Source organism: Aquila chrysaetos, chromosome 9, assembly GCF_900496995.4.
Source record: "Aquila chrysaetos chrysaetos chromosome 9, bAquChr1.4, whole genome shotgun sequence".
Taxonomy (NCBI): Eukaryota; Metazoa; Chordata; class Aves; order Accipitriformes; family Accipitridae; genus Aquila; species Aquila chrysaetos.
The window spans coordinates 1,160,360-1,185,741 of NC_044012.1; the positions used below are offsets into that span (position 1 = coordinate 1,160,360).

The 25,382-nt window shown below is 59.6% G+C and overlaps 1 protein-coding gene across 6 annotated transcripts in view; it reads right to left on the reverse strand.

Moving 5' to 3' along the window:
• Window positions 1-25,382, reverse strand: part of WWP2 (WW domain containing E3 ubiquitin protein ligase 2) — a 43,932-nt gene that overhangs the window by 5,071 nt on the left and 13,479 nt on the right. For 4 of the 6 annotated variants that reach the window (XM_030025457.2, XM_030025459.2, XM_030025458.2 and 1 more), the window contains exons 7-17: window positions 20,335-20,474; window positions 17,473-17,689; window positions 10,953-11,042; window positions 8,951-9,125; window positions 5,666-5,720; window positions 3,576-3,657; window positions 2,793-2,921; window positions 2,430-2,508; window positions 2,204-2,275; window positions 2,023-2,111; window positions 609-768 (exon numbers count right to left, since the gene is read on the reverse strand). In XM_030025457.2, the coding sequence (XP_029881317.1) occupies window positions 609-768; window positions 2,023-2,111; window positions 2,204-2,275; window positions 2,430-2,508; window positions 2,793-2,921; window positions 3,576-3,657; window positions 5,666-5,720; window positions 8,951-9,125; window positions 10,953-11,042; window positions 17,473-17,689; window positions 20,335-20,474 (1,288 nt within the window). Of the gene's footprint in view, window positions 1-608; window positions 769-2,022; window positions 2,112-2,203; window positions 2,276-2,429; window positions 2,509-2,792; window positions 2,922-3,575; window positions 3,658-5,665; window positions 5,721-8,950; window positions 9,126-10,952; window positions 11,043-17,472; window positions 17,690-18,460; window positions 18,735-20,334; window positions 20,475-25,382 lie in introns of those variants that run through there. The other 2 variants (XM_030025461.2, XM_030025462.1) reach the window with 2 other exon arrangements.

Genomic DNA, 25,382 nt, shown 5'->3' on the forward strand with positions numbered 1-25,382 from the left:
GCAGGGCAGGGCAGGGCAGGACAGAGCAGGGACCTGAGCAGCACGCAGCCGCCTCCCGCGCACACCTCGCAGGGTCAGGGGCCAGGGGCCAGGGACCCTTCCCCAAGCTCCGGGAGCCCCTGCCAGCCCCGTTGCCAGCCCAGGGCTAGGCGACCTGCAGCACGTTGGCCTTGGGGAACGCGAGACAAATGGGAGGAGCCGCTCTGGGGCTTGGGCAGCTGGAAAATCTCACACTGCTGGGGCTAAAAATAGTCCCTGGAGCTGCAGACCCGACAGCACCTGGGGTGGCAGCCAAAGACCTGGAGCCATCCCCACCACACAGCCCCTGGGAAACCAGGTCCCCTCCAGCCCCACGGCCATCCCCTGGATCTAAAATGCATCACCCCGCAGCCTTCCCCGCAGCATCCCCTCCACAGCCCATCTCCCACGGACCCACGCCGGAGCGAGACGGGGCTTAAGGAGGGCAACAGTGCCGAGCTGGGGACAGCCATGGCATGCGGAGCTGCCCCTCGCCTCGCTGAGCACCCCCGTCCCCTGCAAGGGCCCTGCTGTGTGGGGAGGGACACGAACAAAGAATCTCATCTCCCATCACCTCCCCGGGCTCTTACCATGGCGATGAAGCGGCCGATGAAGCGAAAGTACGTGAGGTGGTCAGGGTTGATGGAGGAGGCAGGGTTGATCTGCAGGCAGTAGTTGTTCTTGCCAGCGTACTCGAAGAGGCAGTACATGGGGTTGAGCACCTCGTGGGACAGGAGGAAGAACCACTCCCTGGGGCGAGAGGAAGGGGGAGCGCGGTGACGAGCGGCTCAAGGAGCCGGGGTGCCCGGGGGCTGCGCCCCGGCGGAGGGGACAGCCACGCTCCTCCACAGCACACCCCGCACAAACCAGGTGCCCGTCTCCTCAGGGTGCCGGCGCAAGCGTTGGGCCCTGGTGTGACTTGGCGAGGGTGTCCTCCGCCCCAGAGGTGCTCTGCGGGGTTTGTGAAGGGCTTCTGGAGACACCGGCAAAAAACACCCTGGTTTGCCAGAGGCCCCGCGCAGAGCACCGGGGATCCCGGCAGGCATCACACGGCTCAGTCCTACCCAGGCTGTCGTACACGTACACACACACACACGCTGTTGTACACCCCCCCGAGCTGTGCACACACACCCTGAGCCTCCCCGCACAGGCTCCCCGCAGGACCCCCATCCCGAGCCCAAAGCAGCACGGGACGGGTACCGTCCTGGCTTTGCTTCCCCCAGTCGCACAGGGAGACGGGAGTCCTCGGACGCAGAGGCAGCCCCGGCATCCCGTCCGTGGTTCTACCCTGTGGTAGAACAGCATGACGTAACCTACCATAGGGTAAAACCACTGGCAGGACACAGAGAGAGGCGGAGAGCAGGATCCCCTGCACCAGAGCTGGGGGCAGCAGCACCACAAAGGAGGAGCGGGCGAGAGCACGGCAGCACGAATGCCAGGGCGGCAGGCAGGCAGGGGAAAGCGTTAGCCCAGCACCAAGGCAGACGCCCCGAGCGAGCCAGCGGTGGCTCGTGGGGACGCAGGACCCCCCCTCCAGCCAAGACGCAGCCCACACTCTGTGGTAACACCATCCTTGGGGCAGGCAGTTGCTGCAGCAACTGCATCACCCCACGTCTGCCTCTGCACACACCGACAGTCCCGGGAAACACCAGAGCCTGTTGGCTGGGAAGGTGGGCTGCAGGGAGAAGAGGCCGCTCGACCCACTGCCCCCATGCCCCGGAGGTGGCAGGAGAGCCCCAGCTGGGTCCCCAATCCCTCTCTGTGCCAGGGACAGGTTGGTGCGATGCTTTCAGGGTGTTCCACCATTCCTAAAACTCACACTGCTTCCCCTTTGAAGACCCCTGGGCTCCTCTGCCCAAGCAGGCACTGCAGAAAGGCTAGGGACCCCAAAGTGCAGCTGCCGGACAGACTCCCCTGCCTGCACTGCCCGTTAGGGATTCACACCGCAGGCAGGGCACAGCCCTGTCCAGCAGCAGGCACGCGGTCCGGCATGCCAGCACTCACCTAGCGATGCCACCGTAGTCCAGGCCCTCCTCTCCTCGCATGATGATGTACAGGCGACGCCGCAAGTCGTACGGCTTCATGTTCATGATCTGGGGAGAAGCGAGGGGAAGCGTCACCGCGGGCCGGTGCGAGGGCCGCCTCCACACCTCCCCGGGGCTCTGCGGCCCTGGCACGTCCTCACCTGCTGGAAGGAGTCCTCAAAGAGCGTCTGTCGCGAAACGCTGATCTTCACGTGGCTGGGCAACGCGTTTGACTACGAGCAAGGAGAGACACGAGGCTTTGTGCAAGCTGGCACAGCGGCTCTCCTCGCCCACGCCTGCCCACGGGGTCAGGCTGTCCATGCACCCATCCAGCCCTGAGGCTCAGCAGCTCCCGAGCTGCTGGGGCCCTCCAGCCGCTCTACTCACGTGGCAGAGGAAGCGGAACTGGTGGTACTTCCAGCGAAAGCTCCGGTCATACGCCCCCGGGGAGCCACCCTGTTTGCTCCTGCAAAAACAGCACGGGGCTTAGCTCAGCATCCCCGCCTGCCCAGGTGTGAGCTGCCCGGCCCCAGCAGCCTCATCGCCTGCCAGGCAGGAGGAAGATCTCTGGGGCGCAGCCCACCTCCGTCAGAGCCAAACGTGAGGCCCTAAATCCGCTACTCGGTGTCTTTGCAACAAAGCCGACCCGCTTCCCCACAGGAAGGCACGAGCTGCGACAGGCAGCTCGAGTCCCAGCTCCCAGCGTGCAGCCCGGCTGCAGGGTGAGGACCCCAGCCCAAAAGCGCTTACCCAGACTCGAATCCAGGGCGCGGGTCCTTGAAGGTGGTGGTGCGAGTGTTGTGGTCCACAAAGTAGCGCACGCCCTCGTTCGTGTACTTCATCTCCCAGCCGGGCGGCAGCGGCGGCTCCTGGATCATCCTGCCGACAAGGAAGGGGTCACTGGGCAGGCACCTTGGGCTTCTGTCATCCTGAACCGCGGCCCTCCAAATTGCTACCCTTGGGGACCACCTTCAATTTGCAGCTGCGTGCCAGGCAAAAGGAAGGATTTATAGTACAGGGTGAGCAAGCACCCGCCTGCGCCCTGAGACAGGAGCCCTGCCCGGGCTGCACACTTGGCCACAGCCAGGACCAGCAAAAGCTACGGCTTTGCTCTCTGTCTGCAGGAGAGGTGGTCTCGGGGGAGACCTGGGCCAGGTCTCCGGAGAGCCGCAACCCAGAGCTCTTGGGAGCCCAAGCAGACCCCTGTGGGAAGGTGACAGGGTGAGAAGAAAACACCTCTTTCTGCCCAGAAAGCCCTGCAGTCTTCCTCGTCGCCTGCTCCTCAGTCACAGGGATTTCCTCACCTCTACCCTCAGCTCCCACAAGCCGGATAGCTGCCCCGCAATGCCCAATCCCCCTGGTCTCCAGCGCTGCCTGCAGCTCTCAGTGTTTTCACCTCCACAGCACTGCAGCTTGCAGGACCGTCTCGGGGCTCGGTCCCCTGGCACGGCCAGCTCTCAGCACTCAGCAGCCCATCGCACAGACCTTCCGAAACCACAAGCATCCTCCCTGCTCTCCCCGCAGGCTGCCTACCCCTGCGTGCGAGGGTCTTCCCACTGGGTGGTCCGTGTGTTGTGGTTCACGTAATACACTCGCCCATTGTCCTGTCTCTTCTCTAAGAGAAAAGAGAGAGGAAGCGTTAGCTGGAGTGCCCTGGCCAGCGCTGACCTGCAGTCCCAGGAACAGCCCTCCTCTTCCCAGCTCACGAGAAGTTTGTCGGTTCCCCCGTCCCACCTCCCTACTGGCACTGCCCCGGCTCATTTGGAAAAGGCAGTATAAAAAAAACCCCCTACGTTTCTTCTACACGCACAAGCTGCCACACCTCCAGGGAAGGCCAGCTTTCTCCAGTGCCCCCAAGGCCAGCACGCTGGGAGATGCCACAGCCGAGTCGGGCCCTGCCGACGTGCTGCCAGGCTGGCACAAGAGGTGTGCTCGGCCACGCACCTCGCTGGGCAGGCGGCACATGCGTCCGCCTCGGACACGCAGCGCTCTGCAAGCGCAGCATCCCTCTGGGCAGATCCGCGGGTGCTCTCTCAAACGCGTCCGAACTCCCTGCGTGGCCCTGCTGCCGGTGCAGAGCTCGTGCTCCCAGCGTGTGCTGCACACGCGTACACACGCACACGCACCCCTCCTCCTACCGCACGCAGGCATAAAACACCCACGCCACTCACACCAGCACCGCTGCTCGACCCCCGTCTTCTGCCGGCAGCCTCCACACACTTCCCCGGGCACCCCCTTCCCAGCACACCCTCCCGACACTATTTGCACACTCCGAACGGCAAGAGCTTCCCAGCCGCGGCTGGGCACCACCATGCCCTGGTCCCAGTGGCCATCCCGCACCCGCTCTCCACCCCGTCAGCCCCCCGGGACACCCGCGCCCACCCCGCGCGCCCGGTCTCGTCCCGCCTGCGCGCCTGCCAACGCCGCTCTGCCTCTCGCCAGCCACCCCGCTGCGCGCTCCCATGCACGCTCGCTGCCTCCCCAACAACACGTGTGCCCCACACGCAACACACCTCCTCCCTCCACGTGCCTGCGTCACTCCCCCCACGCACGGCCCTGCTCCATGCCGGCCGGGACGCCCTGCACGCACGCTCCCCTGTCGCCTCCCGACCACCGCAGCCCCCCTCGCTCCGTCTCGCTCCCGGACCGCAGGAAGCAGCCCCCACGCCGTGGCTCTGGAAGACCCCGCGTACGATGACCGGGACTGCGTCCATCCTGGGGACCCCATCCATCCTGGGGATCGCCACCCCAGGGTGCTCAGCCCCGCGCAGAACCGTGCCTCCCACACGGTCTGCCCCAGTCTGACGCTGGGGACGGGGCCCCTCTCCTCGCTGATGCAGGAGTTGGGCCACCCAGTGCAGCTGCGAAGGCTCCAGCATCGTCCCCATCGAGACCCTGCCCTTGAAGACCCCCTTAGCAGCCTGGGCCCCCTCTGCCCTGCCCTAAGCTCCCTGCAGTTTTAACCCCTCTCCTGCCCACCCTGCCTGGTGCAGCACAGCCCGTCTGCACCCACGAGCATCCCAGCCTGCCCTCTCCAGGGATGCTCTCGCCATGGAGGAGGACCTCCCTGCCCTGGGGATGGCACAGAGACCTTTCAAAACGTCCCAGCACACGATGCTTGGGCCATGGGGCCAGGACAGCCAGCCCCGCTCCTGCCAGCTCCCAGCCCCGCTGCGGACTGGGGCAGAGCATCCCGGGAGGCATGCACGGCAGCGGGACGGATCCCTGCTCAGCAGAGGAAGGGTCTGGGGACGAGCGAGGAGTTGGATCCCCAACCTCTCCCCCCGTCCAAAGAACAACCACAAGCACTTCTGCATTCAGCAGCTGAGAGAGACTGGGAACTCCTCCAGGAAAAGGGGAAAAAAAGGAAAAAAAGCTGGATTTCAAATCAGAGATTGTGCTAATCACAGGCAGACTCAGCCCCGCATGCAGCAGAGCATGGGGAACGCTGGCTCCCCAGCCACCGTTCCCCATTAATGCCAGGGATGGAAGCAAAGGAGCTGCTGACAGCACGGTCCTCCCCGCGGGGCGGGCAGGGTCCCGCTCCGGGTGACGGAGGAGCGTCCCCGTCGAGGCTGTCCGGCGAGCGCGGCGGCGGGCAGGTGAGACGGCTCAGTACTTACCCCAGCCAGGAGGAAGGGGACCGAGAGGATCATTGTCGGACGGGGCGCCGGACGACTAGAGACAACAGAGAGGGCAAAAACACAAAATAAAAACCAGGGCAGGGACGCCTGGGAAGAGTGGAGCGTGGAGGTGAGCTGTGCAGCCCCCGCTCCTACTCGCCTCCCCTTGGCCCACAGCTCCCAGAGAACCAAAAAAAAAAAAAAAAAAAAAGCAAAACAACTTGCACACCCAAGGGGGGGTTAAAAAAAAAAAAAAAAAAAAAAGGCACAAACTAAACAGAGGCTGGGGCAGCCAAGGGGGCGGCGGGGCAGGGGCTGTGCCGCACGGAGGGGAGCGGGACGGCTCGGCGGGGTCCAGATGTGCGCGGCTGCTCGGCCGCCGCCGGCTGTCCCCACCAGATACACCTCCAGCCTCCTCCAAGAACCACACACAAGAGGGGAAAAAATATCGCAGGCCTTTCCAATGAAATCATTCCCACAAGCCCTGTCCACGCCCAGCGCTTCCTGGCGGGCCAGCGGCCCCCTCCTCCCCGGGCAGGGCGCTGGGCGAGGGATGCGCTCGCACTGAGGCCGCATTCATCCCACGCAGACGGGCGGCTCCGCACCCCGCCACCCCCCCCAAGCAGGTTGGGGGCCACCGCACAAAGCACCTTTCTTCTTCTTCTTCTTCTTCTTCCTCCCCAGGGTGGGCAGAGCCGATGGCCATCACCCAGCCTGAACCGGGGGATGCCCCGGCAGAGGGGGAGCGGGCTGGCCGGCCGCCCCTGCGTGCGTGAGCCCCCCCCCCCCGTCTCCAGCTCCACTGGAGGTCCCTGGGGATGGAGGCGCAGCCCCGACAGTTGGGGGTTCAGGGGAGGAGGTGGCCTGCGAGTGCTTTTGACAGTTAAATAAGAAAAGCATTGTTACCGAAAAGGCGTTCTCATTGCACCTCCTGAAACCCAGCCGCTGCCGGAGAGGGGCCGGCGTCCCAGCCCTCCGCGCTGGGCTGGGGATCGCGCTCAGCCTGGGCTCAGGAAACGCCACCCACGGCCAGACCCGTCCCTCCTGCCCGCAAACAGCCCGCGAACCCCACTCCGAGACAGACACCGGCACTCGGGGTGCCCCACGGCAGCCCAGCACCCCGGGGACGTCCGGGGGCACGTCGGGGACGGGGCTGGCACAGCCCGCGCCTCTCCGAGCTTCGCCTCTTGTACCCGACCCCCACGTGCCAGGACGGGGCACGGGAAGCATTGCCCGGGCAGCGGCCAGTCCGGCACGGCGTGCCTCGGAGTCGGGGCAGTCTCCGCTCCTCCCTGCCCAGACAGGCTGGACAGAGATGCAGCGAGTCATGTCCAGAGGTATCGCCTCACTGTGACCTAAAAATAACTAATTAAAACTAACAGGGCAGCGACACAAGAGCCCGGGGCAGAGGTCCCCCTCCTGCAGCTCTCCGCAGCCCCATGGAACAAGCTGGCTCTTCGCGCCGGCAAGACCCCTTGGTGCAAGGGATGCTGCGTGCGGGCGCAGCCCGGGGAGCCCTGCAGCACCAAGGCACCTGCAGGCAGAGTGGTCCCTGGCTGCACCCCGGCCCCCCGAGCTGCGGGGCTTCTCCCAGGGGCTGCGTGGAGAGGGCTCTGCATCGCGCAGGGCTGCAGGGCTGCTCATCACCTCCCCACCTTCCTCTCCCAGCCAGGAGGGCAGGCGGATGCTGGAGACGGGAGGGCAAGGCAAAGCAGAAAGCCCCTGCGGGGAAGGAGGCAGAGCAGGAGCCATCACCGCTGGCAGCGGGGAGCTCGAAACAAAAAGTACAATCGTTTCATCAGGCTAAATTTGGAGCGCGAGTCCCTCCCTCTGCACTCTGCGGAGCCCGGCCAGGGTGAGTCGCGCAGCACTGGAGCGGCTCCAAGGCTGGCGCTGGCGGAGATGGGAGCGACAGGCCCGGAGCCCAGTTCGGCCTCCGGTGGGAGCCCCCTCCCGCGTACCCCTCCGCAGCGGTCCTGCGAACGGGGTGCCGAGGATCACGGGCAGGCAGCGGGCTGCAAAGCTGCGGTGGTCCAGCTCCCACTGCGAGGCTTGGAAGGGGTGGTGGAGAGACAGGCAGGGGGAGGAGAGGGGCAGAGCAGCTTCCCGCACCCCCGGGGAGCGGCCCCCGTTGTGTCTCACGCAGGACGGACTTTGCACAACTGCTCTGCCCGCACCCCCCTCCCAGAGAGCATCCAAGCTCCTTGCTGGAGCACAGAGCTCGCACCAGCGCTAGCAGCGCTGCTGGGACACGTCAACCTCCCGGCTTTCTCCGAGAGGAGCTAAACATCGGTGAGAAGTTGGTCGCTCTGCTCTGCCCACCTCCGCTCCTCACCTGCCCCGCCAGACCTCCCCGCCGCCTGGCAAGAGCCGTGTTTTTCACGGCGGCACGGCCTCTGCGAGGCACGGGGCCAGCTGACGGCAGAGAGCACTGGGACATCGCTGCTCCGGGAGGCGGAAACGCTCCAGCCTAGCTCTTTCCCAAGCGCTGCTCGCCCTGCAGCACAACGGCCACCAGCACCGTCCTGGTTATCAGAGGGTGCTCGCCACCGCTGGAAGACGGGTGCCAGCTCCAGCAGCGAAGGCGAAGCCAGGACAAGAGCGGTCCCTGCCCAGGAGCTACTGCTCCGCGGGGCTGTCGAGAGACCATTCCCCGAGCGAGGAAACGCGGCGACTCAGCCCAAACCAGGAACAAGGGGAAGAAGCAGAAAAAGCAGGAGGAAGCTCGCCAAGCCCAGCAGTGCTCGTTCCCTGTGCTCCCCGGTCCCCTGGCTCTTGCAGCCCCTCACCATCTCAGCACTTGTACCCTGGGCCTGCAGCCACAGCCGCCGACTCCTGCTGCCTCCCAGGACCCAACCACGCTGTCCTCAGCCCAGCGGTGACTTGGCGAGGGATGAGCTCAGCCCCCCCAAGAGCCTCCCCTCCCGCTACAGACCAGGCTCCCACGGCTTCCTCAGCGTATGCCCAGCTCTGACAGCACGCAGCAAGTTCCGCAAGCCTCGCGGGTCAGCAGCAAGGCTCGGCCGATGGGAGCCACGGGAGAAAGCGTGGGCCTAGCCACACCGACACTGAAAGGACACCGGGGACAGACTGCTGAGGACATGTCCCACCACCCTTTGGGGCTGTGCAAGCTGTTTTATAAAAAGAAAGTTACTCCCACGTGGTTCTCTGCAGGTAGCAGAGGAGCCTGTGAGCTCTCCCATCCGAGCACTGCTCTGCTGCACTCGCCGAGTCGACAGACCCCACGCAGCCCAGCAAGTGCCTCCCCACACTCCCGTGTCTCACCTGGTACAGGAATCTTTGGCTGAACTGCTGCATGGCTCCTTGGAGCTGGTTTCGCTGGGACTGCCACTGCTCATAGTTCCTGACGTACTCGGCCGTGGGACGCTGCCACGTGGTGGTTCGGGTGTTGTGGTCCACGTAGTAATACCTGCCTCGAGGATCCACGCGTTTCTCCCACCTGGGAACACCAGAGGAAGATGTCGCTCTGTGTCCTCGGACAGCTCGGCAGGTCCTGCTGGCAGGTGCCTCCAGCTGCCGTGTGGCAGCTCAGAATAAACGCTGGTGTGAAGGCAGCAGAAAGAAACCCCGGAGAGGTCAGGAGGCACAGCAGAAGGCACAGACCACGGTGGTACACACTGGAACCTCCCATTGCCCTTGTCCGAGGGCTGCCCTGGCGCCCTGGATGCACAGCAGCAGCTTGAGAATATCCAGCTGCTGCCCCAGAACGTGCTGAAAGCGTGACTGAGAGGAGCACGGAGTTGCGAGCCACTTCCCCAGCTGCCACGCTCCCCTCGTGCTCCCCATGCAGTGGCTTGGCAGAGGACTTGTGGTCGAGTTCTGCCTCTCAAACGCAGGTGAGAAGAGCAGCTCATAGTCCTCCAAGCGGGGAAGACCCGAGAGCTGCTGAGGCCCACCGTTCCAGCTATGGGGACCGTGATGTTTCATTTTGCTCTGACACTACAGGCTGACTTCAGGCACTTCTCACAAGAAGCCTCTCACAAGACTAAGATACCCTTTAACACGAGGGCTCTCTTCCCAGCTCCAGCACAACCACCAGTTTCACAGTTGAAGGGGGTCTTTCAGGCAAAGATCCACCAGAAAGAAATACAAAAGACTAGTAAGACTTGAAGCAGCTCCCTGCAAGGGCACATGAAGCCTAGACACTAGCAGAGTTCTCAGCAGGATGCCGTAAGCATTCCTCCAAGAGAGCTGACCTCCGACAGAGGCAAGGCACTGGGTTGGAGACCTATGCGGGAGGGAAGGAGCACACCCGGGGTACTCCCAAACCTATCTTTCTAGGTAACAGCCTCCCTCTTTTAACACCAGACAGATTTCAAGCTCTTGCAGGATCAGAAAGCAGTTGCAGAGATCACAGCTTAACTGGAGGTAGTGTGTGCCCACAGGAACCTGGAGGGTCCCGTGGAGGAAAACAGGACGGGTTTGTATTTCATTTTCACACATTACATTGGTGGTTAAAGTACAGTTCAGTCATTCCAGCCTTGAACAAGCTCAGTCTAGAGAACAACAGTTTGGCTGTATCGAGTTCTCTGCTTTTAGGAGCACAAAGAGGTGAGAATTCAACAAGCTTCTGGAAAGCATGTGGTCCCCAGGGCTGTGTACAGCCTTTATGACCTGAAGACTGTTTACCCCTGCAAATAAAAGCATGGCCCTCCTCAACATGAGTTTTGCAGAGTGCTTCTTGCAGGTCTCATGGAGCTGAGCAGCATCGTCTTCTCGAGCACAAGCAGACCCCAACATGGCTGAGAACATAAGAGGCCCCTCTGAGAGATTCCAGGGTCCAGCTCCGGGTTTGGGGCACACTGACCGTGCCTGTTTCTGCTCACCAGGAGCTCAGCCCTCATCCAGAAGCATCTGTTTTTCCAACCAACATGAGGCCCACCCTCTCCCTTCTCCTGGTCCTCAGGGGGGCTTTGCTGGCACCCCGTCCCAAAGGCCCACCCCTCTGCTCTGCCCACAAGTGGTTGCACTGCTGCTCAAGAGTTCAGTGATTTCTGTGGACTGTTTAAAAAAAATAATCCTCTAACAGAGGGTCAAAACGCAGCAGACCGGAAGGCCTTTTCCTCTTTACTAATGCTGAAAAGACCTTTCTCAGGATACAGCATGTGTTTTCAGGCCTGTAAACATTTGGTCATCTCACCCCATTTCTTTTTAGGAATGAAAAGACCTTCCTGCCACCTTCCCCACTTTCACGCAGACTCCCGTGCATCTGCTACAATGAGTTAGTTCAATATCTGAGATGCCAGCTGCCCCCAGAGCCCCTTACCCCGGAGGAAGAGGTCTCTCCCATGTGGTGGTCTTGTTGTTATGGTCTACATAGTAGACCCTACCATTAGGCAGCTCTCGCTGTTCCCACCTGCAAGAAAAAAAAAAAAGAAAAAAAAGAAAATTATCATGAAACAGTTGATGCTTGCTAGCACAGAGACCAAACCCTGGCTAAGGTGGAGCTACCAAAACAAACTGCCCCTGCGATGTCAGCCAGAGAGACTGCATCCCACTGCAGGGCTCCCTGGGCACCCGTCCCCACCGCTCCAGGGCCAGCTGGGGAGAGGACCACCCCTCAGGAGAGGACGTGGAGGAAACCCAAGGCAGATGAGACTGCGCCTGTCCTCTCCTCAAACACAGAGGTGAAGCGAAGGGGCTCAGCTGGAACAAGCAACATGGATCCAGCAGCCTCAGCCCCCCTGCATCTGCAGGGCAGCAAGAGCCGGAGCGCTGCTACTCGTAGGTCCAAGAGACTTCACAGGCACCTTTGCCTATTTTAAATCATGCGCGAACAGCCTCCCTAGGAAAACTGTTCGCGTGTGTGCCCAAAGACTCCGACTGCAGCTGTGCAGCCAAGCCTCCCCCACAGATCAGCGAGCTGTGTGTAATTAATAATCACCTTATTACCAAGAACGTCCAGAGAGCTTCATCTGGTAGATTAGCAAGCCTACCTCCTCGCATTGCTTAGCTACAGTGTTCTAACCTTTATTTAAAACAAAGAACGACAGCAGGTCTACATGGCAATTATTTCGCTTGCTAGATCAAGACTATCAGAGAGGTGCTGCAGCAGTCTGCTTCCTGAAAACAGGCATAGTTTGGAGCATAAATTCCTAATTTCTTCCAGAAAGTAGAAGGGTCAGCATAAGATTTCACACAGGGTCAGTTTTATGTCCTGTGAGTTTTTGATGTAGTTTTTGTTTGGTTTCTCTTAATACATCTTTAAAGGGGAGCCTTTGAGTTTGGGCTGGGGCTGAATTTTCTCCTTGGCCGCCCTCCTGCTCACTGCCGACAGATGCTGCTTAAAAACATCGCGTGGCCACAAGGCACTCGGTTGGGAGGTGGCCCCTAAGGGGAGCCGGTGTGATAGGGGGGCCTGGCTTTACACAACTACACTGCAAACCATTCTTTGGCTTAATTCATTCATGAAAGTGTATGCCCTAGCAAAGGTAAAAGCTCCGTGGAGCACCGTGCTTTCCTGTCAGCTTTTATTCTGCAACAGAGAGGCGAGCCAGCAGCTGCTGACAGATAAAGTGTTCTCCTGCCACACTTCTGCTCCCACAGGTCCCCCTCCCAATTCAATCTTCAGTCTCAATTAATCACCACAAAAAGCCCTAGGAAGTTAATATACTAGCTTCTGTTGTGACAGCAAGGGAACAAATCTGGGCTTGCAGAAAGCAAGCAGTCCTGGGGAAGGGGATGCTCTAAGCGCTAATGCCCCATTGCCCGGGCTCGTACCGTCTCTGCTCACCCTCAAACCTCCCCAGGGGACGATGAAGCCACCAAACGGTGACCTCGGCCACAACCACACACCGGCTGCGGCCACAGGTCGTGTGCATCACAGCCTCGACACCGCTCTCGAAAGAGGTGGGAAGGCAGAAACGGGGAGAGCTTCAGCCGTGTTTCCAAGCCCTGGCCGCATGCCGTCAGCTGGGGACCCCAACAGCCCAGCAGCCGTGCGGGCAGCCTGAAAAACCCCTGCCCTGGGCAGAAGGCAATCTTGCGCTCCAAGATAAGAGTTTCAGTTCCCTGAAAGCAGGAGGGAAATGTGAATGCCAGGCTCAGGATTTAGCTGAGAGACTGTCTAACCCAAATCAGAGCTGTTGGCTTCGCTCCTATGGGCTTCTCAAAAGCACTGTGAACTTAATGCATCTGCAGAGACCAGGTAACATCAGCAGGTGTTGCTACCAGTCAGCAGCGCTGGATCTTTCTCATCCCTAGAACAGATCTAGGGACACCAGTGGTTATCTCTGATGGAAAGAGTCCAAGGCAGGACCTACTGCACCTGTACATCTTTGACAGCAAGAAGCTGCCAAGCATTACACCACCAAAGGAGTGACCGTGTGAGAGCAGAGCCGGCACTACCCGGTGCTGCTCTGGCATCAAGAAACCTTTGTCTCTCCAGCCCACGGTCAGCCCTTTTCCTTGGTTACCCGTGGGCAGCGCTGGGCGTTGTCAGAGGGGAAACGCCTCAAGTTTCCTGTTCCCTAATGATGAACTCGGTGCTTCATAAGCATAAAAGCAGTAGGACAGCTAAAAAAAGATTGAAATCTCCAAAGAGATAATCAGCATAGCTGGGATTTCTTGAAGACATGAGCATGTCCACCCCATGAGATGGACAGCAGAAGGTCCCCAGGCATCTTCAGGGAGGAGGCAGGGCTGTGGAAGTGCCGCTGGCTGGAGAGCTGCCTACTGCAGGCAGAGTTTTGGGAAGCCCCTTCCTAGACTCACAATGCAGGCGCTTCGAATTGCCACCAGCAACCAGATATGGACCTGGCACAAGGCTCAGGTGGAGGAACACTATTCACAAACAAAACTCCAAGGCACAACCCCACTCATGAGACTTTGCAGGAGTCAGCATCCCACGAAAACCCTTTAAGCACCATCTTTCCGAGGTCAGTTGTACATAATGGTCTCCTTTAGATGGATCTAGAGACCGCAGCACTGCTCGCTTACAGCAAGGACAACCCCAGTTACATGTCCCACCCTTTCTGTCCACGCTGACATGCAGTGCTTCAGAGATGAACAGGACCTCAGCCTTGTGCACGCAGAACCAGTGGTGCCAGCAGTCGTTACTGGAGGGGACAGGTCCTCCAGACTCATTAACAACAGGCTCTCAAATCAATATGGCTCTGAGGACTTGGAAGTCCTTTATGACAAGAGGCTCTCAAGCTCCCAGGTACCATTTCTGTGGCTGCAGAGAGCAGAAATCCCACGATGAGGACTCCTCCAGGGCAGAGGGTTTCTGGATCCCTCAGATACTCCTCCGGGTGCCCTCGTGAACTGCAAAGAGCCACACAGGATTGAGCTACTGATTGATGTCCTCCATCCCCGTCTCACACCCTGTACAAACAGGCGACGAGCTCACATGCTCCTCAGGTCAGCAGCTCCCTGGTGATCCGAAAAGTAAATTTGCTGAGGGCTGCCTCGCCCTACAAACAGCGAATCACCGCTGTTAAACAGCAAGCTGCGATGAACTGTTATTATTGCTGACACACAGCAACGGCCTGAGAGACAGGGGCACTGGGGGCAACCCATCCTTGCTCGGACCACCTTGCCCAGCTCTTCGCAGGCTTCCCCCGCATCCCGTCTGCCATCCCACGAGGGACACAGCTCAGGGAGACACATGACAACGGGCTCTTCCTCTGGGGACTCTAAGTCCCGCCGGCGTTCCTCCCCTGTGCCTGCTGCCACATCGCCACCAGCGAGGAAGATCAGCGGTTTAGCAAGCGCTAGACGGTGGGAGCTCTCACCCACACGCACCACTGCTGCAAGCACGAAGCGTGCGACGTGTCGGCCCCCGCTAGCTCCCCTCCGACTGCCTGCAAGGCTTGCAACGGCAGTGGATACAGGGAGCCACGGACGGTGCAAAGTGGCAGTGCTGAGGCAACCCTGCAGTCCAAACAAAACGCCCTCCTTATGTAAGAAACCACAGCCCCATGCCTTCTGCCAGGCAGCATAATGTACCTCTTTGTATGGGCGAGACAGCGCTGTGTATACACACCGCGCTAACGACCATCTGTCCCCCGCGCAGGATCATCACTGATAGGAACCAGATGCAGGAGCCAGCGGCTCTTGTGCCCTCCCCCCTTTCGCTACCGGTCCGCTCGGAAACCCCTACGTGAGAACCGGGACCCCACGCCAAAGGCCTCGAGTGCTGCGACCGGCTGCTCCTGTGCCACACACGCTCACCGGCTTCTTCGCAAGGAAACGCGCTCTGCCCAAGCCAGGAGGCTGTGAAGGAGGTTCTGGGCACTGTCGGGGCTGGAATTATTCAGAACACCTTCCAGCACCGTCCAGTCCCTAGAACAGACTCCCAGTTGTGTGAGAGATGCCTTTGTGCCTGCCACATCTGGTGCAGATGTTCAGAGACAGCTATCTGAGCAGAATAAATAGCTCTGAATCCCCACATGAACCCAGCCACTCTCGACTCCATCTGCACGCAGCCCGGCACGAGCAGGGAGGCTGGGGCTCGGCACACGCAGCTAGGAAAAGCTGCCACCCCTCCAGAGGCTGCAGGGAAACCGAGCGTGAGTGCTCTCCACGCTCCCATGGATGAAAGGAGACACTCGGAGAACGAGGCAGGGCTCACGCAGAAAGCAGGACGGACACGACAGCTTTCCAGCTCTTCAGTGCTGGAGCGACTGGCAGCTCTGCAGGAGACGTTGCTCCTGCAAGCGGCAGAGCAAGAGCAATCACTGATGGGCTCCACAGCGCGCTCTGCGCAGCCAGCCCCGCAGGAGCCGGGCCAGCGAGGGGCTATCCTGCACCGCTTTCTGCGGAGCACGCTGCTGCCAGAGCTGAAGTGGCCTGGTTTTGTCTGCATCCCTTCTGCCTGAGACATCGCTGCCTCCACCAAACCAGCCAGCCGCATCCCCATCTCCCAAGCTGGGCCCCAAACCACTAGTTGAAGCAATACCCTGGTGCGGTGAGCCAGCCAAAAATCAGCTGCCCTAGATCAGGTCTCAAGAGATCCCCAGAAGCTCATTTATACCACCCCAGGGCCACAGTGTTTTGTGCAATCCCTCTTCAGCAATTCCCTGTTAGCCCAGAACCTGGTCTGGCAGCTCTCAGGGCAGAGCTCGCACCCTGGAGACCTCAATGGACTCAATTCTCTGCTCTCCTTCACCTGGGAAGACCTTGATACTTGGTCTCCACCTGACCGAGCAGGTCAGCCGCTACCCAAGCCAGCCCAGCATGAGCGCGTAACTTGGACAGCACATGCGAGAGGGTTGCTGCCCTCTTTACCACCTACAGATCCTATGGTCAGGACAGGGAGGGACAGATACACAAGGTGCTAATCAAAGGTGTCTCCAGAGATCCAAATTCTGCAAGCTCAGCCTGGAAGATAGCTCACTACCCCTTCGCTGCTCTCCTCCAGCTGTCTCCCAAAGCACAACAGCTTTATCCTCCTCCCCGCTCTGACACGCATGATTTTCTGCTGCGTGAGCACCGCAGGGACAGGCACGAGGAGGACACGGGCCACCCTTCCACCCGGCCAGACCAGGTAAATGCTGGCGTGTCTTAGAAAGCAGCGCTTGCAACCTCCCCAAGCCTCCGGAAACCCTAACCATGAGATACCCGCGGGCTCCTCTCCACCCTGGGAAAGAAACAACAGCCTGTTTCCACCTCGGGCTGGGCAGAGGTGGGGAAAAGGAGACCTTCAGTCTACCTGGTAGGAGCAGAAAGGGGCATAAGCTCTGGCTGGAATAAAGACCTTTTTCAGAGCACTGGACTTTTCCAGCTGCCTGGAAACAGGAAGCGCCCAGGCCGGAGAACAGAAACCCTCACACACCCCGCATAAAGGCACACTGAGCCGTTAACCCTAATTACCTGTGACTGACACACCAGCGAGGCCCTGACCTTCCAGGCATCGCCTCAGCCAAAGGAAAATAAACAGCTCCCTTCATACGAAACACAAGCCATTTTCAACGCCCCCCCCCCTCCCCTTTACCGCTTTGCGTTTTCAGCCCAGAGTTAAAGGTGTCTGAAATACAAGGGCAGAACGACGCGGCTGCAGCAGAGAGTGGGGCTGAGCCCAGCGCCTGCCCACCGCCCCCACCAAGAGCCAGCGTGCCCGCCGGCACCGCTCAGCCAGCCCCGGCTCTCCCCGCAGCCCCTTCCCCACGTCCCACGGAGGAGGAGGAGGATGAGGAGCACCCGCACCAGGGAGAAGAACGGGCACAGCTATGTGAGGGTCCTGCCCACCTCCCCCCGGGCAGCGGCCAGTACCTCCACGCGTGTCTCTGGAGCGCATGTTCATGCCCTCCTGCTCGGTGGGAGCTGCCTGGAAATCCACGCTCACTCTCTCATGCGTTTTCCTCTGACTGATCCCTTCCGCAGCCCCAGGGGAGCAGAGGACTCCGCTGCTCCCCGGGGCGCGGACGCCGAGAGGCTGCTTGCCGCAGAGATGCGATTCCCTGTTTACCACCCCGGAGACCCACAGCAGACACAGATCGGACCCTGGCCCAGAGGAGGAATCCACAACAGTCAAGCCCCAGCCAGACGGCTCAGAGGAGGAAGGACAGGCTGTGCCAGGCGGGTGGGGGCACAGGGATCCCTGGCAGGCCCCCCCAGGCCCTCCCTGCTCTGCTGACCACCATCATTTCCACCAACCGCTGGTGCAGCACAGCCCCCTCCCTCCAACATCCTCTCCTTCCAGCACACAGCACTGCCCCAGTTTGCTCGTGTCCCCCCAGCCTGGTCCTTCCAGGGCCATGCCTCCCTCCCCAGGGGCCACAGGCACTCCACCGTGCTGGCCCTTCTCAGGGGAACGAACGTCTCGAGCAGAAGGCAGAGCTTACCCGGGGGGCAGAGCATCCAGGGCTAGCACCGCTGCCCGGGCCGGCGGGGCACTGGAGCCGGAGGCTGCCTCCTCCGCCTCTCCAGAGCCGGTCAAGGCGGGAAGGGCAGGAGCGACAGAGCTGTCAGCCACGCTCGATGCCGCCGGGGTTGGTACGCTCGCTCCCGCCGCCGGCCTTTCCTCTTCGAGGTCTGCGGCACCCGCTGCGTCTCCATTCACTGGAAAGGCAGAGGGCAGAGACATTAGCATCCAGAAAGGGTAATGGGGGGCTGGCTGATCTACCGCACCCGCGCAGCCCTGGAAACAGAGCACGTGGTGGGTGGCAGCCGCTACCACCCAAGCACAGGGCTCACGGTGCTCCCAGCCTGCAGCAAAGGCAGCACCTCCTTCACCCAACAGTCAGATCCCTCTGGGAACCACTGCCACTGCCTCTGTCCCGAGACGAAAGCAGAGGGTGCTTCGCATTTGTGCTCGGTACCTCTTCTGCCACTTGCAAACATGCTGCATGCCTGACGGGAATTTAGGTACCGAGCAGGAGCTCAGAAACTGCTGGTGCAGCATCCCCCCACAGGCAGAGGGAAGCCCAGGCTCAGCAAGTCAGCTGCACCGGTAAGAGCTAAACGTTGCTGGATTCCACTGGACTTTTGGAAAAGGGAAGGGGAAGAGAGAGAGAGCAAAGGAAAATTACAAAGAAAACTGATGAGGAGGAAAAAGCAGACCAAAAAAAGTGAAAGGGAATTTGTTTGACGAATATTTATTAGATAGCCAAAAAACCCTGAGACTTGGCAGTCCAGCAGAGGATAACTTTCGCTACAAGACATCCTGGCTTCAGTGGCAAAGCAAAAGCATTAAAAACAAACCAGCAACAAGTAACAAAGAAGTAAGGGATGCAGACAGAGCTCCACAAGTTAGAGCTGAGAAACATAGAAAACCGTAAGGGAATTATAACAAGCCCAAGTATTTAGAAGTATTGTAGGAAAAAAACTCACAACAGTATAAACCCCCACAGACGGGAGACTGAAGAATTACAGACACTCTGTAGAAGAGGCAGACTGCTCGGGACACTTTTGCTTTGCAGCTGGAGGGTAGCAGGACAGCATCCTCCGGCACCAGAGGAATCCTGGCACACAGCATCAGCAACTAAAGGAGCCCCTCAGGCAGCATCTACAGGCGATGAAGATTTCCAGGTCAGCAGGCTCACAGCAACTTCCACCAGAGTCCTGCAAGACTCAGCTGAGGAGGTCTCTGACTGCTACTCATTTCTAGCAAACCTTGGAAAGGGCGGTTTTAGAAGCTTCAACCACGCTGTGCCAATCTTCAAAGGGAACCTGCAGAATGACCCAGGTAACTGCACTGTGATCGGTTTGATCTCAGTCCTGGACAAAGCAGGGGAAAAGCTGATCCAAAGTTCACCTGATACGGAAGAGCTCCAGGGGGAACACAGCTAGGGCTAAGCAATGTGGCTGTGGAGGAAACACGCCATGAAATAATCTCCTTTTATTGTCAGATGAAATTACAGCTGTGAGTGACAAATGCAATGGGGATGTTCTTGCAACAGTCTGCTCAAAAAACATGAGAATGTCACCAAAACATACTAAATTGAGAAGGAAGAGGATGGTTTCTAGAGGCATTCCACAGAACACAAGACAGGGTGTCCAGCACTAATCCCAGCCACCCAAAACACTCATCTCCCCATCCTCTAGCATAAAATCATCGCCAACAAGACTTGCGGAAGACACGGAGGTTGATGAGTGGTAAACAGCGACGAGGACAGCACAGTCATAAAGCCACTGGCGAGGCTGGGGCCGGGCCAATAAAACATGTCTTAAACAAATGAAAACCAAGGAGCCAAGTTGTACTCGGGAACAAAAACTCTGTCCGCAGCCTGAGGGAGCGTCCCCCACACAGCGAGGACACTGGGAAGGGCTGGGTGGGCACAGGGAACACCGTGCAGCATTCGCTTCTGGTACAACACTGCACCAAACAGGGCAGAGACGAGCCACGGCCCCGGAGAGGGGAGCACAGACCAGGAGCGACAGCCAAAAGGCAGCATTTCATGTCAGCCTTCTGCTCCCCCATCTCCCTCCCAAAATGGGTTTTGGCAAAATTGAAATTGCATTGCTCCAGGTTTTTTCCAATGAAACAGGGGGAAAAAAAAAAAAAATATTAAAAAATCTTCCTTTTGGGTTGAACAAAACATTTCCTTCTACCCAAAACAAAGCACTCTGCTGCTTCTTCCAGGTCTCTGACAAAAGCATAAGAAAGGACACCGCTGCCTGCAAAGCAGTGCAGGGGGGCGGGAGATGCTGCACTGCTCAGGTGGCTCCATGAGAGCCAGAGAAGGAAAACAGATAAACCGCTTGTGGCTTTGTAGTCAGGCACTCAGCAGGTCCCAGTCCCTGCTCTACAAGGTATTTATGGCTTTGTGGACAAACCCAAGAAAAGACGAGAGAAACCTTTCTAAAAAATACACTCTGGTGTAAGAATCAGCCCCCTTTTGAGAGGTGGGTTTGTGCCTTCTCTGGTGCTCAACATGACAGCTGCTCCTCGCCACTTCAGTGGGCAAAGAGCTCAAAACATTTTCACTGGACACTGATGGGCAAATTCAGCTGAACGCTCCCAACCCCTGGATGGGGTATTTTTTGTCAGGGAGACACCAGAGAGGAGCCACAGAAATTATTCACAACAGGCAGAACAGATCCTACCAGTGTGCTCTGCAGCGCTGCCCAACTTATCACAAGTAAAATCGATAAAAATCAATCAATTCACAGGGAGGAAACTCCCAGGCACTACAAGATCCGTTATCTTAGCAGAAATTCATTTTCTCCCACAAGATGCAGCCCTCCCACGAGCGGTGGTTCACCTGCACCGTTGGCTGTGCCGTTGGCCATGCCGGCGTGCTGCGTGCTCTTGGCCTGCTGCCGGTGCCGGCTCCTGGTGCTGGGACTTTGCTCTCCACTCCCCGTGTTTTGCCTGGCCACTCCAGCTGCATGTCGGTGCGTCCTGCAAGGGAAAGAAACGCGGGAGGTGAAACACACCGCTGGCCTCACAAAGAAAACCCCGCTCCTGCCTTTTTGCCTCGGTCTCGTGCCGCCTCTCCCCCAGCACGGCCGTCGGTCTTCCCCCGAGAACAGCCGGGACGCAGCCACGTGCCTCCGCTCCTCCGGCAGCGCCCTGAACTTCGTGCTGCTTACTCAGACCTGCCAGCCTGCCCACGGGTCCTGGCACCCGCCTGCCGGTGGCAGAGTCCCACAGAGGAGTAACCTGGGTGACAATGACCTTGCTTTTGTTTGCAGGTGCTCACCCCAGCTGCCGAGGAACGGCCCCGGGCGCTCACGGCCAGAAACCCGCTCGCAGCACCAAGCCTTCGTGGCCACTGGCAGTTTTCTCCTTCCACCCCTGCAGTAAAGCTCACAGGAGAGATCCCACGCCAGCGCCAGCTCCTGCACTGCGGTGGGAACCCTCACCGGTGCCTCCCGCCTGGCTACAAGCCTTGCACAAAGCCAGGTGAGGAAGGTGCAAGCGTTCGCTGCTGCCGTGACGGCCGCGACCTCTGGCAAAGGAAGAAACAGCCGGGAAAGATGGGAGCTTAAATCACAGCACAGGTTGTGACCCGCTCGGACGTGGCTGCTCCATCTCTTGGGGGGGGTCTTCTCTTTGTGCCAAGCTGGAGCTCCTGGCCACCGGGTCCCCGTGGCCAGGGCAGCCCGAGCTCCACGGGCAGAGCGCCTGCGGCACCCCCCAAGCAAACTCTCCCCCTCCAACCGCCCTGGGCCCCTGAAGCAGCCCGAAGGCATTCAAGAACAGGCTGGGTTTTCACATTGATTAAGAAGCCTGGTTGTTACTGCAAGCGGGGAGGAGGACGGGGCAGGGCGGGAGGGGGGATGCTGCCTTCCCGCGTCTGGGGGCCGGGGGGGCAGAGGCAGCGCCCGGCCACCTCCACCCAGGATCGCAGCCAGGGCCAACGGCCACAGAGGGCAAGGACCGCAGGGATTAGGAAGTTGGTTTGCCCCAGCCAAGTTCTCCCCTTAAAAGGGCAAAACCCGCAAATTGTCCCCAGGTCCCGGGGCTGGAGCTGGGAGGGGACAGCAGCTTGGCAGCGACGGGACGCAGCATCAGTCATGCCACCCTCACCAGCTCCAGCAAGCCCTCGGTTCCTCCCACTCGCTCTGAAGCCACTCTCCTTGGGGAGCGGCTCACGGCAGCGGGCAGAGGAAAGGCTGGGATCGGGAGGAGACATGGGAAAGCCGGAGATGGTTGTTGAAAATAGATCAGATAAGACCCATGGGCAGAGCGGCCCATGAGCAGGAGCTGCCGAGGCCGCTTCGACCAGCCACGGACCTTCCCAGGAGGGCAGCCCCACGCAGGGGCTCCTCAGACCTCGAACTCGCCCCACAAACCCCAGCTATGGCCAGGACACTGCTACGTGCTGGGGATTTGCTTTGGCCACCAGCATCTGGGGACTTGGAGCAGCTGCAGAATGGGCTCCTCTTTCCCCGGTCAGGAGGTGAAGGTTGCCCCTTGCTGCCCATCCATGGGGCTCGGGGGGGGGGGGCACATCGGTACCATGTGCCTCCCAAAAGTTGGCTGGGACCCACCTACCCACAACACAGCCCCCGGCGAGGAGCGGGCAGGTGGCATCACCGGCAGGAGCCAGTCCCACCGGGAATGGCCCCCGAGGCACGGGACGGATCTGGTCCCTGCCCTTCTCAGCACAGATGAGCTCAGAGCTGCCCAGAGAGTTTTTAGAAACCAAAACAGGATGTTTCCAGGCTGCCAGCCGGCCACACAGGGTTACCAGGCCTGAATTAGCCGGCCCGCCGCCCAGCCCAACCCTCCTACGAGTGCTCCCATCTGGGCATTGTCTTTTAATAGACGCGTGGAAACAAACCCAGCAAGGCCACGTGAGAGTGGCGGGGCTGGGAACGCGCTCCTAAAATAGGAGCGGGGAGAAAACAAGGCAGAGCGCGGATGGGAACAGCCTCTCGTGGCCACGCCGGTGGGATGGAGCGGGGCGTGCGGAGGGCAGCCCACCTCCCGGGTGGTTGAGAAGACCCTTGCTGTCCCCCATCAACTGGGGACCTCGGGTGGCTGCCCCTTCGACCCTCCTGGGCCGGAGGGAGCAGACGATGCCGAAGAGGAAAGTGGCATCAGCCAGGGTGACATCGACCTTTCAGCTCCCCCCCGCTTCTGCCCAGGCAGAGCCCCCACGCCACAGCGCCTGACGTGGGCTCCAAGCACGAAACCCAGGAACGGCCGCCTCCTCCCGCCGCGGTGGCCAGAAGGTCCTGGCATGAGATGCCAGCAGAGGTGTCAGCACCAGTCTCGGTTTCACTCCGCGCACCAGATTACGAACTGGGACCGAAGAGGAGGGAGGGCAGAGGGTGCAGCCGGGAGCCAGTGCTGGCTGCAGGGGGTCAGGGCACGGCCACCGGGAAACACAACCGGGAGAGCGCCGGCACCACGCGGGCAGCAAGGGGCTCAGCTCACAAAACACGGAGCTGAGAAATTCCCCCTGCCCCTGCGAAGCGGGGAGGAGGCAGCCACGTCCCCCAGCACCGAGCCCTCACTCCCGCAGTGCCAAGAGCTGAGATGGCACCCGTGTACCACCACCGTGGAGCTGGGGCAGGACCAACACCCCCTTGCCCCATGGCAGTGGGAAGAGGTGCCTAGCTCCGAAACCCCGAACCTGGCTCCGAAACCCCGAACCCAGTTTATTCCTGTTACCCACCCCCTTCCAACTGACCCGAGACCCATCTCACGGCTTGTTCTCCAAGGCCCTGAGCAGCCCCCCCAGCCCCTCTGCCGTAGCCGGCAGCGCACCCGCCGCGCAGCACAGCCCGCCTCTCCCCTGCCCGTGCCAAGGCTGCAACTGGTGACTCCAGCTCCCCCGGCCTTTCGCTGCTGTTGTGTCACACCAGAAGCCACACGCCTGGGGACATCCCGCAGCCACACGTGTGGCTTTGCAGAGCGAGGGGTCTCAGAAGGGAAATACTTCGTCTGAGAGACCCGGAGGAGTGTCTCCCACCTGCCCTTAGGGATGCTCATGCCCGTCGCTAGCTGAGCGGTGACTTTTGGACATCACACAAGCAGAGAAAGCGAAGCACACTGCACTGAAGAAATCACTTGACTTTGCATGAGCCCTTGACAGTTGACAGCAGTTTCTCACGGCTGTGCCTAGATCGCAATACCCAACGTGGTTCATCAGCCGGAGCCTCTCCATAGGGTGAAGAGCAAACCAAGCTACTTTATTCCCTGCTGTCAGAAGAGGCCCCTTTGGCCACCACAAGACAAATGAGGATTGTGGCAACTCTCTCGGCACCCACAGCATCAGCTCTCAGCCGGGGACCTCTGGGCTCTGTTTTCTCTCCACACAGAGGGCTGTGGAATTTCACACCCCGTCACCAAGATTAGCAGCAAATCCCAAGATGACATTTGTTCAGGAGAAGAAAGAGAAGCCCTGACCAAGCAGTTTCCCTTGAGGGGACAGTGTAGAAATAGCTGAGGAGCAAAGAATGACCCTTTTCTTTCCATCCTGCCTGTGAGCGAGTTTGCCAGCATCCATCACCAAGCCCATGAAAATAAACACAGCTCTGCGTATAAACAGAGCAAACATCAAACAGCATTCCCATGTGCAAAGGACCTGTACTCCACCCGGAGAAGGCAGCTGCCTCCATGGTGGGTACGTACAGCAACGCTCTGCCCCATGTAGCAGTACTACTTCAAACTGTGGAGTCATGTGCAGAACAACCCTAAATTCAAGTGAGTGTAGGATGAATTGAACACTAGGTTGGGACTTTTCCCATACCAGAGCAGCCATGGGATTTTTAATGATTGCAAGCACACCTGGAAGGTCTGTGAAGGACCCTGTAGAAGTACTGGCCAGACCTCACCACACTTCTCTCAGACACTTGCAGGTTGAGAGGACACCAAAAGGAGAAAATAATTCCAGGCAATCAGAGAGCAGTCAGGAATCAGAAGCAAGCAGTCACCAGGTTGAGCCTCCCAAACCAAAACTTCCTTTGCGGGCTTTCTAGCACCTACTGATAGGTGCTAAGCGGCTGCAAAGTCCAGCTCCCATCAGGACACTGAGCAGTCTCTCGCCCCTTAGAAGGCTTTAACACCTGGACAGCAGAAATCAAGAGGAGCAGCCACAGCAAAAGGGCACAAACTGTGTTGAGCAACCTGCTCCCAATTTCCCATCCCACTCGCTCCTCGGGTGGGAGATGAACAAATGATATGGAAGGAGAGGGTCACTTTTTAGAGCCAAAAACATTTCTCCCCTTTGTTCATCTCTTGTATGTGCCCTGCAGATGAAGAAGAAAAGCTCAAGGTGTGGGGCTGGTCGCTAAGAGGGCTCCTAAGCCTGGGGGGCACGCAGAACCTCTTATCGGGCAGGCTGCAGGCACCCTCTTTACAGCCACACTTCTAACCAGAACATCTGTATAGGCTGCTGGGCCACTGCCATACTCTGGAAATATAAATAGGTGTTAAATTCAACTCCATGTTGACAGTGTGACACGTCTCTCAATAACCACAGCTCCAAAAGGAGCAGCGCTGAGCCACTCCAGCCCAGCGAGAAGGCAAGGAAGGGCACTGTGCCAGGCACAGGATGGCCTGGTGCCCAAGCATCTCATTTCCTTTGGAAGCAGCTGTTATTTCCCTGCAGCTCTGCTTCTCCTGCTCCCCCTGGACCTTCAGAAGCGTCCCCCTGTGACCATCGCCCAGAGGGGCATTGTGCTTGCCAGCCTGGCTGCGTCTGCCCAGGGCTGTGCTCAAGGCAAGAGCTGGGGTCCCTGTAATCCCCATTTGAAGGGACCCCTGCAGACCAGCCCTTCGCTGGTTTGCCTGGTCACAGCCTGCCCCACATCTCCCCGACAGACCATTCCTTCAGCTGCCACTAGAGCAACT